Source organism: Festucalex cinctus, chromosome 16 (genome assembly GCF_051991245.1).
Source record: "Festucalex cinctus isolate MCC-2025b chromosome 16, RoL_Fcin_1.0, whole genome shotgun sequence".
NCBI classification, from domain to species: domain Eukaryota; kingdom Metazoa; phylum Chordata; class Actinopteri; order Syngnathiformes; family Syngnathidae; genus Festucalex; species Festucalex cinctus.
Genome location: NC_135426.1, coordinates 25,047,135 through 25,062,909, shown reverse-complemented (window position 1 = coordinate 25,062,909; position 15,775 = coordinate 25,047,135). Strand labels below are relative to the sequence as shown.

The following is a 15,775-nucleotide window of genomic DNA, read 5'->3' as shown; positions in this document are numbered from 1 at the left end:
AAAAAAACATAGGTTACATCCAAATACATATTTACACTAAATACCTTTATTTATTGGTGTTGTTTTTAAATTTTCTATTATACATTGCCTAATCTCACTTTTTTATTCAGTATTTAACCTTCACTATTCAAAATTTTATTTAAAAAAATCTTTTATGTTCTTTGTATTGTATTTGTGGACAAGCAAATAATTGCATTCACTTTTTTTTTTTACTGTGCATATTTCAAATAAATATCTTAAGTCTCGAAAATGTATAATACTATTGATAGTGTAAATACTGGGTAATCCAGAATAAGTATTCTGCTTTATTGATGATCTCTGATTTTTTAAAAAAAGATCTGAATATGATTTGATTTGATTTTTTTTTATTGAATATGCTATATTGTATATTATAAACACACACAAAAAATAATCGTAACCCTATGCGGGGCTTGATGCTGGCCATTTGTATCCACCTCACTTTATAATTTAGAAAAAAAATTGTCATTTGAAGAGATGAAAAATAAAATGAACGGCTGTTTATACACACTGATCATGTTGCAACGTAAACATAAACCGTAAGCCTTTTTTTGTTGTTGTTTTCAGTTGAACAATTCTACAAACGAGTGACCGTTAAGACAAGTCAACAACTGTCGGGCGGCTGCCGTAAATGAGCCTCTGCTATGACGTAACTGTCGTAAACCAACGCTATGGTCGTGAAAACTGGCCGCCCCCTGAAGATGGCGGCGGAGCTGCATCCCCGGAGCGGAAAGCTTGTCGGCCTGTCCAACTCCAACCGCACCGCCCGGCGCAACCAGCCGGTCCAGGAGTTCAACCACGGGCTGGTGCTCAGCAAGGAGCCGCTAAGGGACCGGGACGTCTTCACTGTCCGTATTGACAAGAAGGTAAAAACGAGCACCACAGCCCACCGCCATTGCTGCTGCTTGCTCCAAGCGGAGCGGGCGGGGTGATGAGACGGAGAATGCGAGGACAGCAAGCCCTGGGACGGGGCGGAGGGTCCGCGACTCCCTCCCCGCTGTCGGGGATCGAACAGAGCTGCTTGACGGCGGCTCTTCACGACGTCTCCTAAAAGGGAATTTTGTTGTTTGTTATTGACATACAATCTTGCGCATACGCACACACTGTATACAATGTATCAATGTTTTAATTGGTTATTTTGCTAGACCATAGTGCGTTAGTTAGCCACGCTAATGAGCTGCGAGCACGCGAAACGACTATTGGCTAGTGCAATTTAAGTCGAATTCAAGTGAGCTCGGTAATGCAGCTCAGATTTTTTTTTTTTTTTATTGTTGTCTTCGCGGTCTCTTGATAGCTCCTCGGCTAACGTCCTGATCAATGGACCTTTTCACGATGACGTCACAGCATGCACTTCCGGGTGGCAAGCACTCAGATGCACCATTAATCAACAAACCCTTCTGTGTTGGAACATTGGGAGGACTAGTTAAATACTTTGACTGATGACTTGAACCTTTTTCTCTGTTACTGTTTCTGCAATGTGTCAAGTGTCAGTCGAGATTAAGATGTTGTAAATGGCTTGGAGACATGGTGGTAAATTCTTGGAAATTCTGCTCTTTTGATGGTGAAATGGATAGCCTGCTGTAATCTTTCAACAGACATATATTTTGTTGAATATGACAAAAGTAATAGAAAATAAACATTTAATGAAAATAATCAAGAAAATGACACATTGGTTTTGAACCAATGGTGGTCATTTTTTATTTTATTTTAACATTTTTTCCCCAATTTTAATTTGAGTTATTTTGTTAGTTTTGTGAAGTATAATAACATTGAACAACCCTAAATAGATACTATTGGTGAGCTTTGTGAAGGTGATTTGCGTTGATAAATTAACGTGATGAATAAATATTAACCCAACCCTCAATTCATTAAAATCTCTCACGACTTTTGTCTGCTGTGTTCAAGCACCTCGCATCTGCGTTGGCCTCATTGTGATGCTCAAGGTCACTTTTTTTGTGTGCGTGTGTGCCGGCATTCCGTAGCAGGAGGCTTGCCAGCTGCTTTATTGCGAGCTTTCTGGCACCACACTGGTAAGTGAACCCAACCAAAAACAAAACTGATTAGAATCGATATTGTGTCACATTATCGGGCTTTCTATTTATGGGCTGGCGTGGAACTCTGAGGCGGCTTGTCATGCGATATGCTTTGCTGTGACAGCATAATGTGACCGAGCGTCGTATATTTATAGATTTTGTGTCTACGCATTTAGTAAATGTATTAAATGGCCGACGGATTGGTGTTCTTAACTCAAGATCTCATCAAATTCATCGGATGTGAGATTTGACTTTTTGAAGTCTGGTAATCAAGTTCAAATTGATATTGCAGTGTTTTCGAATGCTAAGGCTGCAGTTTGGTCAGTTCGGCCTTTTTTTTTTTTTGCATCTTCTGCCTGTGATGTGGCCTTTCTTTACTTTCTGATGTCATCCTGAATTTGCTCAAATGTCTTTTATACTGGTGCGCCCCCCGCCGCCAAAGACGCTTTATTCTGCACAAGCTACATTCCTAGCTAAAAATATCCCAGTAGATCATCAAAGCACTTTCTTTGATCCACCTGCAATTTTTATCCCAAAACTCGAGTCGTTGAGCATTTGCTCTCAGTCTCCAGCGAGATCCTGCAGAAAATGTTTCTCCTGTCCTGTATCACTTGCCCATGTTTCTCAGCTTTGCCTTTTTTCAACTCGCCCCAGGTGAACTCGTGGAGCGGCTCCATCGAGATCGGCGTGACGACGCTGGACCCCGCCCTGCTGGACTTCCCGAGCAGCGCCACGGGCCTGAAGGGCGGCTCCTGGATCGTGTCGGGCTGCTCGGTGCTCCGGGACGGCCGCTCGGTGCTGGAGGAGTACGGCCGCGACCTGGACCAGTTGTCGGAGGGCGACCGCGTGGGCATCCAGCGCAGCTCCCGCGGAGAGCTCCACCTGTGGGTCAACGGCCAGGACTGCGGCGCGGCCGCCAGCGGCTTGCCCCCCAAGCTGTGGGCGGTGGTGGACCTGTACGGCAAGTGCACGCAGGTGACGGTGGTGAGCTGCGAGCCGCCGCATCCGTCCGCCGAGCGAGAGGCCGTCGTTCGGGTTGAGGAGGAGGAGGAGGAGGAGGAGGAGGAGGAGGAGGAGGAGGAGGAGGAAGACGTGGTGGTCTGCGGAGCGCGAGAGGACGCGGGCATCGCGGCGCTGATGAATGTGGCAGCGATGAATGGAGTCATGATAGGAGACGAAGGTAAGGGAACGGCTCATGCCACACGCTTGTTCCAAATCAACAAGCGTGTCGGATGCCGTGCAGACATACAAGAACAAACCGAAAGGATGTCGGTGCAGCAAAAGCTCTTTTTACATATTTGAAAAATATTGCCATCCACTGTATGCTTATGCAAGCTTCAACAGCCACACTTTGCTAAGTATACGTCATCACATCAATTTGGAGATATGTCAAATTTTTATCACCTAAAAAAAATACACCGGTAATATTGTAGATGATTTTTTTTGGAACATCTTTAATTTTAGTCTAAGACTGGCCTATAAGACTTAAACATTTATGTATAATAAATATGAACTAAGTAATATATGGAAAAGGGACACTGGAATAAAATAATTGCATTTTAAATCACAATCGCAATATTGAGGAGAAAAAAAATCCCAAGTAGCTTATTTTTAAAAATTGTTTAGAGCAACTATTTCTAAATGTATAAATAGATTATGGTATGTGGAATGTAGGGCTGGGAAATCGGATTAACTTGATTAATCATCATTTAGAAACTCGAATCGTTGAAAATTTGCTAAATCATGACATTGAATTTTGTCTTCTGGATTATTATTAAAACTGATTTAGAATCAGTATACGTTGGAATTATATTTGAATGAATAACACCTTTAAATAAATGTTTATTCGGTTGAAATCGTAATCGTCCTGAATTCCTGAAAAGAAATTGAGATGTTATTTTTGGCAATATTGCCCAGTGGAATGTAATGAGTATATCATTGCTTAATTGCTGTTTATTTCCTCTTGCCGTTGTCAGTGCCTGAGCTTACTTGCGGTCACAGCAGACCAGACAAGTTTCCCAACAACCTGCAGCCGGATGCAGGTACGAAAAACCGCTCGTCAGGCAACGGGTGCTTTGTAACAAGGACGCTTCATTTCGTTCCTCTTGCCTCTTGTCAGTTCTAACAGAGCACCAGCTCTTTGACGTGTTCAACAGCGCAATAGTTTCTTTTTACCGAGCTGAGGATGAGGGTGGAGGGGAAGAAGGCGGCGGCGGCGGCGGCGGCGGCACAGGAGGAAGCGGAGCCACGACAAGTGACAACTCTTCGTCACGAAACGACTCAAGGAGCGCTGGCAGACAAAGCGCGCAGAGCAATGACAGCGGGACGGGAGCGGGGGAGACGGGGAACCCGAACAGCGGTTCTGCCGGTAGCGGAGGTGGAGGAGGAGGAGGAGGAGGAGGAGCTTCTGCCACCGGGGCTGCCGGCTTGACCACCAATGACGCGTTGCTGTTCCACGAGAAGTGCGGCACGTTGATCAAACTGAGCAACAACAACAAGACGGCAGAGAGGAGGCGACCGCTGGACGAGTTCAACAACGGCGTGGTCATGACCAACCGGCCGCTGCGACACAACGAAATGTTCGAGGTGAAAACCACGTCGTCATGAAATCATCTGCCCCATATATCAATAATTGGAAGGTTAATCAATTCTTTTATTCTGACAAATATCAGAATTGGTATTGCCCTAAGAAACGGCCATATCATTTGTCCCCTAATATTTATTTATGTATTTATTTTTTATCACTTTATCTCATGAACTAATTGGAAGTAATATTTTTAAATATATTTAATCAAATAAGTGGTTCATTAACTATTTCACAAACACAAGTAGATGTTTTATAATAGGTCATAAATTACAAATAATTACGCAATACAAATAAATCTAAAATTATTGTAATACAAAATGAAGAATAGATGTCATTATTTTTATTTTGTAGTTTTTAATTATCTCCAAAAAGTCCGAGGCCATCTGTCTATCTGTCTATCTCATGTGAGCCTTGAGCATAAAATTGCTTCAGCTGCTATGGGCAAAAGGGGGGGGGGAAAACCCAACTTGGTGTGACCACCGTGATCCCCCCCCCCGACTTGAACCCTATTGAGAAACTCAAAGGGAATTGCACCCTCAAAGGGAACGTGTTTGAGCCAGCCAGCATCTCTGGGAGGCAACGAGACGTTATTCAGGTGATACTGAAGAAGCGATTCTTCGAGTTTTATGTGTTGAAAATGCATTTTCAGATCCGCATCGATAAGCTGGTGGACAAGTGGTCGGGTTCAATCGAGATTGGCGTGACCACGCACATCCCAAACAATCTGGACTATCCCGCGACGATGACCAATCTGCGTTCAGGTAGCCTCATCAAGCAAGTTTCACAAAACGAATCCACAAAACGTTTCCCGTTGACGGCAGGTACGATCATGATGAGCGGTTGCGGAATACTGACCAACGGCAAAGGCACCAGGCGGGAATACTGCGAGTTCAGCCTGGATGAACTGCAGGTTTGGATTCGAGTTGTTTTGCTGTTGTTGTCGTTGGACCCAAATGTTTGTATTCAAAGACAAGCTTGAATTATGCTCAGCATTAAGATGTCGTCTGGTTTCTTGTCACGATTCTCAGGAGGGCGATCACATTGGGCTGATGCGCAAAGCCAGCGGTGCGCTTCATTTCTACATCAACGGCATCGACCAAGGTGAGACGAATGGACAGCCACACTGCACCAATTAGTGCATGAATTTGGAGTTCATTTCAAGTAAAATAGGAGATATTATGTATAAGTATATTGAGGCACTTACTTGCTAATGCAAGCATCGAGTTCCTCCACATATTGACATCTTATTGTTGATATTGACATATTGACTCGGTTCACAAGCAAATTACGCTCCCTTTCGTCTGACCATTAACGGATTTTAAACATATAAGGGCCAAAACATGCCTTGTGAAAATTAAACTGCACTCAACAATTTGCCACCAGAGGGTGCTAGAACTGCACAAATGGAAATCAACCCGACTTTTTTTTAACAGATATGCTGCTTTTAATATTGTGACAAAACGACGACGATATATTGTGGGAGTTTTATTTATATCACCATATTGCCATTATTTAACATTTTTTTCACTTTTATGTTAACAAGAGTATGAAAACTTATTTTATTGTACTTGTTAGGGCTGGGCAATACATCGCAAAAATATCGATATCGCGATATTGAGCCATGCAATATGCATGTCGCAGAGACATGCAATAATTTTCACATGGAATTTTTGGCTTTGACCTGACACAAACTTAAATGTGCATCACCATCTAATAGTTTAGGGTAATTACAGGGTAATAATGGTGTAATTACAATGAATTAACTAGGAACACATTGAACTTGCTTTTTACCACATGAACAAAATGTTATTCTTTCATTTGACAATTTAAAATGTTATTTCTTTAGGTACATGTTGAATATCGCAATAATATCGATATCGCGATATTCAACATGTATATCGCATATCACATGTTTTTCCAATATCGTGAAGCCCGAGTACTTGTACATTAAAACAAATCTAAGATTTGTGATGAATCGAGAGTTAACAATCGAAGAACGTCATATCCTCTTCAGGCGTTGCCGCAGCGCAGACCCCCGGCGTGGTTTACGGCGTGGTCGACCTTTACGGCATGGCCGTCAAGGTCACCATCGTCCACAATCACAACCACAGCGAGCGCCTCCGCCGCAACAACGCCATCATGCGGGCCATGTCGCCCGACGTCGGGCGGCCCCGGCCGGCTCTCACGCCGGACGCCGACGCGCCCGAGCGGCTGCTCTTCCACGCCAACTGCGGCCAGAAAGCCGCCATCATCAGCGACGGCAGGACGGCGCTCAGGCCGCAGTGAGATTTGATCCGCCTGCGGTTCACTTCTGGCAGCTTTCGATCCAAAAGGTCACACGTGCAATTTGTCGCCTCAGCGCCACGGACGACTTCAATCACGGCGTGGTCCTCAGCAGCCGGCCGCTACGCTCCAACGAAGTATTCCAGGTTCGGATCGACAAGATGGTGGACAAGTGGGCGGGCTCCATCGAAATCGGTGTCACCACGCACAACCCCGCCTACCTGCAGCTGCCCTCCACCATGACCAACCTGCGCTCAGGTGAATCAAAATGTCAATGAATGAAGCAGAGCTGAGCAAAGGTCTTGGCGTTAAAAAAAAATGTTGTTTTTTATTTTGTCTTCAGGGACATGGATGATGACGGGGAATGGTGTGATGCACAACGGCACATCAATTCTGGATGAATACGGACACAACCTCGACCGCCTCAAAGTGTGTACATTTATTTGATTTTTTTTCCCCACATTAACTCATTACAAAGATAATAACAATGAAGAATCCAATCCCCACCATTTTTGCTGAATTTTCTTTTTTTTGGACAAACTTAAATTTAAGGACAAAGTGATGTCAAAAAAAAAAAGGCGTTTTATTCATCATATTTATTTATTTATGTTATTTATACGATTGATCGGAATTTTATTTTGTCAAGTATGGAAATTGGTGACAGCATTAAAATTTTTTATTTTTTTTTAAAAGTACCAGTCGTTTGGGCCCTATCCAACGTATGGCAGATTTGGGCGCTGCAGAAAATGGCCGAGTGTTTTTCATGGCCGCTCTTTGATTCTCCCAGGCGGGCGACACCGTCGGCGTCGTGCGCAAAGAAGACGGCAGCCTCCACTTCTTTGTGAACGGTGTCGTCCAGGGCCCCGCGGCGTGGAACGTGCCCCCAAACGTCTATGCCGTGGTGGACCTCTACGGCCAGGCTGCTCAGGCCACCATCATGGACGACATGGGTGAGAGCGGCAGGCCCGCAACCAGCGCCCGGATCTTCTCTTTGCGAAAACCTCGGTGTGAAATTGCCTTTTTCTGCTCCTCCGGCTGCTCAGTGGACCTTCCCCCTCTTCCGGAGGACAGCTCAGAGGGACCCGCGGCCACGTCACCTGGCAGCCCCTGCTCAGTATCGGGCGCCGGCGTCACCACCGACCTGCGTTTCCACCACCTGCACGGCACCAACGCCGTCATCACCAACGGCGGCCGCACGGCTCTGCGCCAGAACTGCCGCAGCGAGTTCAACGACGCCATCGTCATTTCCAACAGGTGAGGATGGCAAAAACGTGAGCGTGCGTTCTTCTCGCTGACGCGCTGAGACGGACGCACTCCTCGGCCCGCCGCAGGTGCCTTCGAGATGGAGAGCTCTTTGAGATCATCATCCAGAAGATGGTGGACCGCTGGTCAGGTTCTATCGAAGCAGGTCAGCGGGTCTGAGCCCCTGCCGAGTTTGTCGGCTTGCCCAAAGAGATTTACAGGATGTGTCTTTGTCTGCAGGGGTGACTGCCATCAGGCCGGAGGAGCTTGAATTTCCCAACACGATGACTGACATCGACTATGACACGTGGATGCTCAGGTATGCAACCATGTTCGTTAGTCCTTAGCCGGACTTTCGCAAATCGATCGATCAATAAATTGTTCCCATCAGCGGGACGGCCATCATGCAGGACGGTAACACGATGCGCAACAACTACGGCTGCGACCTGGACTCGCTGACGTCGGGCTCTCGCATCGGCATGATGCGCTCGCCACTTGGTGACCTTCATTATTACATCAACGGCGTCGACCAGGGCGTCGCCTGCTCCGGTTTGCCGCCAGGTGAGAGAAACAGGAGGTGAAGTGTTGCTAAGAACGAAATGTTGCCGGTTTCATGTGCTTTTGTGGAATGTTCGATCAATTCGAATATCGGTAATAATATTCATATATGACAAAAAGACCCGACATCCGACCAGGGACATATGAGCAACGGTGTCGGTCCCGTCGTTCCACAACATTGCATTCCGGAGATAGAAAATATATACTGTGCTGTATAACAAATAAATTAGAAAAACTTTCTTTTCTTTTTTTCTAAAAAAAAATGTACTTTTAATGGAAAAAAATGAATATCAATGAAAAAGAACATCCATCCATCCATCCATTTTCTTGACTGCTTATTCCACACAAGGGTCGTGGGAGGTGCTGGAGCCTATCTCAGCTGGCTTTGGGCAATAGGCGGTTGCCGGCCAATCGCAGTGAAAAAAGAACATATATGGTGAATTAAAAAGCATTTAGAATAAAGAAAAAAAATCAGCCCAAAACGAACACAAAACTATATAATAAACGAAAACATCTATAGAATTAACGGGATTTCCATTCTCGTGTGTAATTTTTGGAATGTAACACCCGTGATAAACGAGGGAACACTGTACTTGGAAAAGTGTTATACTAACCAAGCTGTCTCTTTTTTTCTTTTTTTTTTCTCTCCCCCAGATGTGTTTGCAGTGATCGACCTGTATGGTCAATGTGTTCAGGTGTCCATCACCAGCTCCTCTGGCCCGCTGGACAACAGCTTGTGCACCAGCAACGTCACCGAGAAGAGCTTCCCAATCCAGTCCCCAGGTGGGAAAGATGCAGGATCTTGCAGCTGAATTATTTGCCAACGACCTCCTTGCCCACATTCGTGCGCATGCGTGCGTGTTTGCATAGCAGCAGGAGTTGCCCACAGATTCCACGGCAAACACGGCAAGAACGTGGTGCTGCTTGGCGAAGGCTGCCAGGCTGTCCAAGCGGGCGGCTATGCCCACGGCATCGTTTTCAGCGCCAAGGAGCTCAAAGTGGATGAGCTGTTTGAGGTACAGTCGGCCGCACGAACCGTTTGGAACCGCCCCTGATGGTTTGACGCGCAGGTGCGGATCGACGAGGTGGACGAGCAGTGGTGCGGTTCGCTGCACATCGGCCTGACCACGCTGCCGCCCCCCGAGCTCCCGTCGTGCCCGCTGTCGGGCTTCTCGCCGTCCCTCCCGCAGCTTCGCGCCAAAGTCACGTGGCTGCTGTGCGGCTCCGAGGTCCGCCGGAACGGTTTGCTGCAGCGCCAGAACTACGGCTGCTCGCTGGACAGGCTGACGGTGAGCCGCGCGACCTGCCGCCACCCCACCCGGAAAGAAATGCAAAGCAAACGGATTGATGTGTGTCATGCATTTCCTTCTTAGGTTGGGAACCGCGTGGGTGTGAAGAGATGCAGTGACGACACCATGCACGTCTTTATTGACGGCGAGGACATGGGACCCGCCGCCACTGCGGTCGCCAAGGTACACTTAAGAGCACGCAAACGTACGCGTGCGCCGTTTGACGTGTACTCCAGTGGCGCCTCTCCTGTGTTGTTGTTGTTGTTGAAAGAACGTGTACGCGGTCTTGGACCTGTACGGGCGGATTACGGCCGTGTCCATCGTCAGCTCCAGTCTGACTGAGGACGTGGAGGGCGTCAAGGCGCCGTCGCTCTCCTCGGGAAGCTGCAGTGAAGGAGAGGACGACAGCACGCCGGTCAGAGAGGTACGGGAAATGCCAATGCCAATTCCAATTGCCATTCCAAGTCCAGGGAAAGAGTCCAAATGCAGTCAGAACTTGACTTCCAATTCCGGGTTTGTGAACATACGAGACATCACTTGGAGTCAGTTTTTTTTTTTTTTATTATTATTGCGGGCAAAGAAAAAGGAAGTTTACAAGTCTGCCTTGCCACTAGATGGCCACCATCAGTTAAGAAAATGAAAGTAGTACCTGGACTTATAAGCAAGGTCATTGTCGTTAAGCAAAATATCTCAATTTCAAATGTTTTCGTCAACAAAATAAAAACACTAACTGAAACCACGTCTTCTGTTTATAACCCTTAATGCTTACAACAATAAAACTATTTACATTTATAGTGTACCCCGCCTACTGCCCGAAGCCAGCTGGGATAGGCTCCAGCACCCCCGTGACCCATGTGAGGAGCAAGCGGTTAAGAAAACATTTTTGTTAACATTTGAAAAATGTGCATGTTAGCTTGACCTAAGAAAGCTTAAAATTGTCCGTAGATGAGAATGAAATGGTATCGTCGCCTCTCATTTCTTGCAGGCGGCAGCGCCGGTGCCCACCGCCATGTCGTTCCTGGAAAACCACGGCAAGAACATCCAGCTGTCCAACCAGAAGCTGACGGCCGCCAGAGTGTCGAGCTACAACCAGGGCCTGCTGGTCACCGCTCAGCCTCTGAGCCAGCAGCAGCTCTTCCAGGTACCTCGCCAGCGCAAACAAACGTTCGCCCACCGCGTTTCCTCTCTTTCGCTGTCCAGTTTCAGATCGACCGGCTGAATCCGTCGTGGACGTCGTCGCTGTCGCTCGGCGTGATCGGCCACTCCCCGGACCGGCTCAACTTCCCTTCCACGGCGTGCTGCCTGAAACGCTCCGCGTGGCTGCTGCAGAGGGACTCCATCTTCCACAACTCCCTCAAAGTAGACACACACAAAAAAAAAAACAACCCACATTCAACTTCCCTTAGCAGAAAGTTTAGCGGAAATGTCGTCTTCCTTCGAAGATATGCGAGAACTACGGTCCTAACTTGGACACGTGTCCCGAGGGGACAGTGTTGGGTCTGCTGGTGGACGCCAACAGTTGTCTCCACCTTTACGTCAACGGCATGGATCAGGGCGTGGCAGCGCAGGACATTCCCTCCCCCTGCTTCCCCTTCATCGACCTGTATGGCCAATGCGAACAGGTGCGCGTCATATGACAACGTTGGGCATCTTCAAAACTGCCACCAATTAACAGCTTGCTTGTTTGTGTCGTCCTGTCAGGTTACCATAGTAACCAATAATCTGCCCGCTGTGGGCGGAGAAGGCGGGGACGCCCGCTGTCAGGGCGACATGGAGAAGGCGGACATGGTTGACGGTAGATGACTCAAGTATTTACAATTGACTTGAAAGTGCCTTCAACTAGAGCTGGGTTTAAAAAAATCGAATCATCGAGATCAAATCCATTTTCCTTTTAGAGCCTGATTGATTATTTTCATATATCCGTTTCCCATAAATTCTTAAAAAGAAAAAATAGAATGTTAAAGTCTTTTTTTTTTTTTTTTTTTTTTCCTTAGATTCATGCAAGACCTTACACTTTAAGACAATTCCGAATCTTTTAAATTCAGCACAGGTGATGTCATCTTCAGTGGATAAATTAGTTTTTAAAGTCATTAATTGTACAAGGAAAACAATTCAGTTATCAATCATTCAGGACAAAATCTGAACTTTATACTGCTGAAAATAGCTCAATGAGTCAAAATCATTTAAGCAGTGACTGCCTCTGCAAAATTGAATTCCGAATTGAATATTTGTGGAGTTTTTAATCACGTCCTTGACATTTAATTAGAATTGATGTGCCATTAGTCATCGATATTGGATTGAAGTGAATCGAATCCAACTGAACTCTGAAATTAGAATCGATTCCCAGCCCGAGTTTCAGCGAGTACAAGATAAACAAACCATCAATTGTGATCTGATTTCAAGTCGATGGAACCCAGGTTAAGAACCGCTGATTTCAAATAAGCAAACCCAACAAAAAATACTAATCATAATTCAAACAAATTGTGTTGAGCACGCAGGCATCAAAGAGAGCGTGTGCTGGACACCCCCTCCCGAGGTCAACCCCAACAAGTCCTGCGAGTACCAGGCACTGTGCTCCCGCTTCATGGACCTCCTCACCCTACCAGGTGAGCCTCACCTGTGTTCAGTAAAGCTACTCGTAGTCTGGAGAGGAGAAAAAGAAACAAACGGTCTCAGAAGTCGTGTGTACTGATCCTCGTTTTGTCGGTGGCGCCAGACGGCTACTTCAGTGACGATCCAAAGTACAACCTGTGCTACTGCGAGTCCTGCCACAAGCTACGGGGGGACGAGGCTTATTACAAGAGAGGAGAGCCGCCCCGAGACTACGCGCTGCCTTTCGGATGGTGCTGCTTTGCCCTCAGGTGAGCGGGAAGGAAGGTGACGGCGTTGCTTCAAACTTGACACTTAACTTGCGTCTGTGCAGGATCAAGCCGCACTGCGAGGTTTCCAATGCACTGAAGAAGTGGCACATGGCGTACCACGGCACCAGTGTCGGGGCCCTGCGCCGCACGCTGGACCACAGCCAGCTGCTGCCAGGTGCGGACGCGCAACATCGGCCGCCTCACGATTGAATTGAATTGAATTGAATTGAATTGAAATGTGGCGGCAGGCTCGTCGTCCGTTTTCTCCGTGGCGGCGGTGAAGGCGGAGGGGCCGGACGGCTACGGCGACCCGGAGGAGAACAGCGCGCCCGGTCGGGAGGTGCCCCGAGTCAGGCTCTCGCCCACCATGCGCTACTCGGGTCTGGAGACTTTTGCTCCCAAAGTGCAGTAAGTTTACTTGTTTTTAACTGTCCTTCATTTATCGGACTTCAGAGATGTTTCTCAACAGGATTTCAATTGAATACATTATCAAAAACAGATATTCCAACTGGAAAACTTTTGTTTTTGCTGCAAATATTCACTCATTTTGAATTTGATGCCGACATCACATTCCAAAAAACTGGCCTTACGTCACCTTTCCTTTTCAACAACACTCAATCAGTGTTTGGGAACTGACGACACTCTTTGTTGAAGCTTTGGAGGTTGAATTCTTTCCAATTCTTGCTTGACGTACAACTTTGAGTTGTTCAACAGTCCGGCCTCGCCACGGCCATGTTTTGCGCTTCCTCATGTGCCAAAGATTTTCAATGGTGGACTGGGGCGAGTACTCTTTTACTTGATGGGAGACGAGTCTGGACTGCTTGCAGGGCCGTCTTCTCCTCTTTGACATCTTTGGCGCAAGGAGACACATTGATTTCCAAATACAATTTGGAATGTGTACTTGTCATTTGCATTTGTGGATGTAATGATAAACTGTGTTAACTGTCAGTTTGTTTGTCTTTTGCATGTGTGTTTTTGAACCCACGCCACAATCGCCTCTTCGCAAAGGAGGCTCTTTTTTTTTTCTCCTCTTTTATTGCAGTGCTACCTGTGGGATCAAAGGTCACGGGTATTCAATTCTTGGAGATATTTCCTCAGATTCTCTGCACTTTTTTTGTTGATATTATGGATATTGCGATTGTCCAATGAGACGTGCAAGAGGAGCCCCTCACAAATCACAAAGAGAATATCAGTAGCTCTAAAAAGTCCTCAAGCACAAACTGACCCAGTTTGGTGATTTCTGCTCCTGTACAGATTTCGGGACCCCCGCTCTCACCGCTGCCACCAGGCCCAGGTGGGCTTCCAGGTGTGCGTGCGGCCAGGCTCTTACAAGGTGGGGCCGCAGCAGACGCTGGGCCACGGCGAGCCCCTGGACCCCCGCTTCAGCAACTCGGAGATGGAGTGGATTACGAAAGAGCGCGGCGGCACGCTCCTCTACGGCCTGCTCGTGCGGGTCGAGTGACGCCGGCCGGAGACTTTTCTTCAACCGATCCAAGCCCTGCCTTTGAGCGACAGACTCCTCTGGGACCCCAATGATTGTTTTTGAGTTTGGCGGTTTCAAAGAAGAACGGACACTGCCTGCACTTTATGTTTTGGCGTTTTTTTTTGTTTTTGAACTGGTCTAAATAGTAACATGACACATTTATGTTTGTTGACCACCTGACCTTTACTTTAGGCCACCCCCCGAGCCCAATTTCGACGGGGCCGTCACTAATTTATGACTGAAGTGTTTTTACATACAAAAAAAAAAAAACTTGAATTTTAAGAGTGAGATTTTACAACTGGATTGTTTACAAGTTCTGTTGCGGTCCTTTTTGTTGTAATGAGCCGAACCGGACGTCTTTCTCTTGAGCAGCTCCGTCTCTTCATCGACATTATCCAGACAAAAAGATTGTCAGGATTTTTTTTCTTTTTCTTTTTCTTTTCTTTTTTTTTTTTGCCCAAATAGGGACTGAGCCCAAATCGTAACTAATTGATGCACCTCCTGAAAAGGTTTACAGTTGCCTATACTGATATGGTGATACCTTGACTTGTGAGTTTATGTTACATAACCATGCTTGCAACTCAAGTCTTAAGGGACCATATCATGTATTAATTGCATATAAAATATTAATCAGCCATCAGAATTTTATCCTGCTAAATATTGGAATGGGGGGGGATCATGGGGCACTAAAATTAACAATAATGTAAAGAATTATGACAGTTGTGGCGAAGAAAGGTTTATTCTATTTTTCTGATTTCATGTTTTAAGTCATCATAAATTGAAAAATGGAGATTCCAAGCACAAAACAGGAAAGTAACCACATGAACGAACAGTGGCCAGCTGTTGTGAAGTTGGCTGCCGCCATCTTGTGGTGATGTTTTTGAAGCGCACTTGTCGGTCAAGTTTTTTTGCCCACCACAAGGCAAAACAAAAGATTGAATGACGTCTTGAAAAACTTGTTGCAGCGCTCGTAAGGCAAGGTACCACTGTAATTATAATAGAACTGTAGGATTACTTATCTATTAGAAAGAGCTTTGGAGCCACCTTGTGGCATTTTAGAATGAGCACAGAAACAGCAAATAGCAACGGCAGTTTTTCAGTGACTAAAGGAGACTAAGTGTGAATAATCAAAATCTTCCGAAAGATGACAACCATGTTTACCACTACATTTTTTTTTTCAATCTTCAAAAGGGTTCGTAGTTCAGAAATCACCGAAAGTCGACATAAAACCGATGAGTCATCCTCATAAGATGGTCAACGTTTCTTTGAGAGTGGGATTTAGAGGGCTCTTTTTTTTTCTTTTTCTTTTTTTCTGTTTACATTCTCAGTCCCAGTTGAAGATCAATAACCTTCTATGAGCAGCTGGGTTCCGAGCCAGATCTGAAGGGGGGGGGGGGGGGGGGGGGTTGTTTGGCGAAAGA

At 46.2% G+C, this 15,775-nt stretch overlaps 1 protein-coding gene across 1 annotated transcript; it reads left to right on the top strand.

Moving 5' to 3' along the window:
• The first annotated feature begins 662 nt into the window (after positions 1-662).
• On the top strand, positions 663-15,734 carry neurl4 (neuralized E3 ubiquitin protein ligase 4). Its single transcript, XM_077501213.1, is given in 29 exon segments — positions 663-884; positions 2,706-3,231; positions 4,028-4,093; positions 4,171-4,637; positions 5,288-5,399; positions 5,460-5,548; positions 5,667-5,739; positions 6,653-6,920; positions 6,998-7,179; positions 7,265-7,350; positions 7,709-7,871; positions 7,965-8,175; positions 8,253-8,329; positions 8,404-8,482; positions 8,555-8,724; positions 9,376-9,504; positions 9,592-9,737; positions 9,792-10,010; positions 10,095-10,193; positions 10,282-10,434; positions 10,996-11,151; positions 11,211-11,369; positions 11,453-11,632; positions 11,712-11,805; positions 12,509-12,616; positions 12,727-12,871; positions 12,934-13,046; positions 13,120-13,279; positions 14,126-15,734. Coding segments are annotated over 29 exon segments (4,860 nt in total). The 3' UTR covers positions 14,334-15,734.
• Positions 15,735-15,775: the final 41 nt, after the last annotated feature.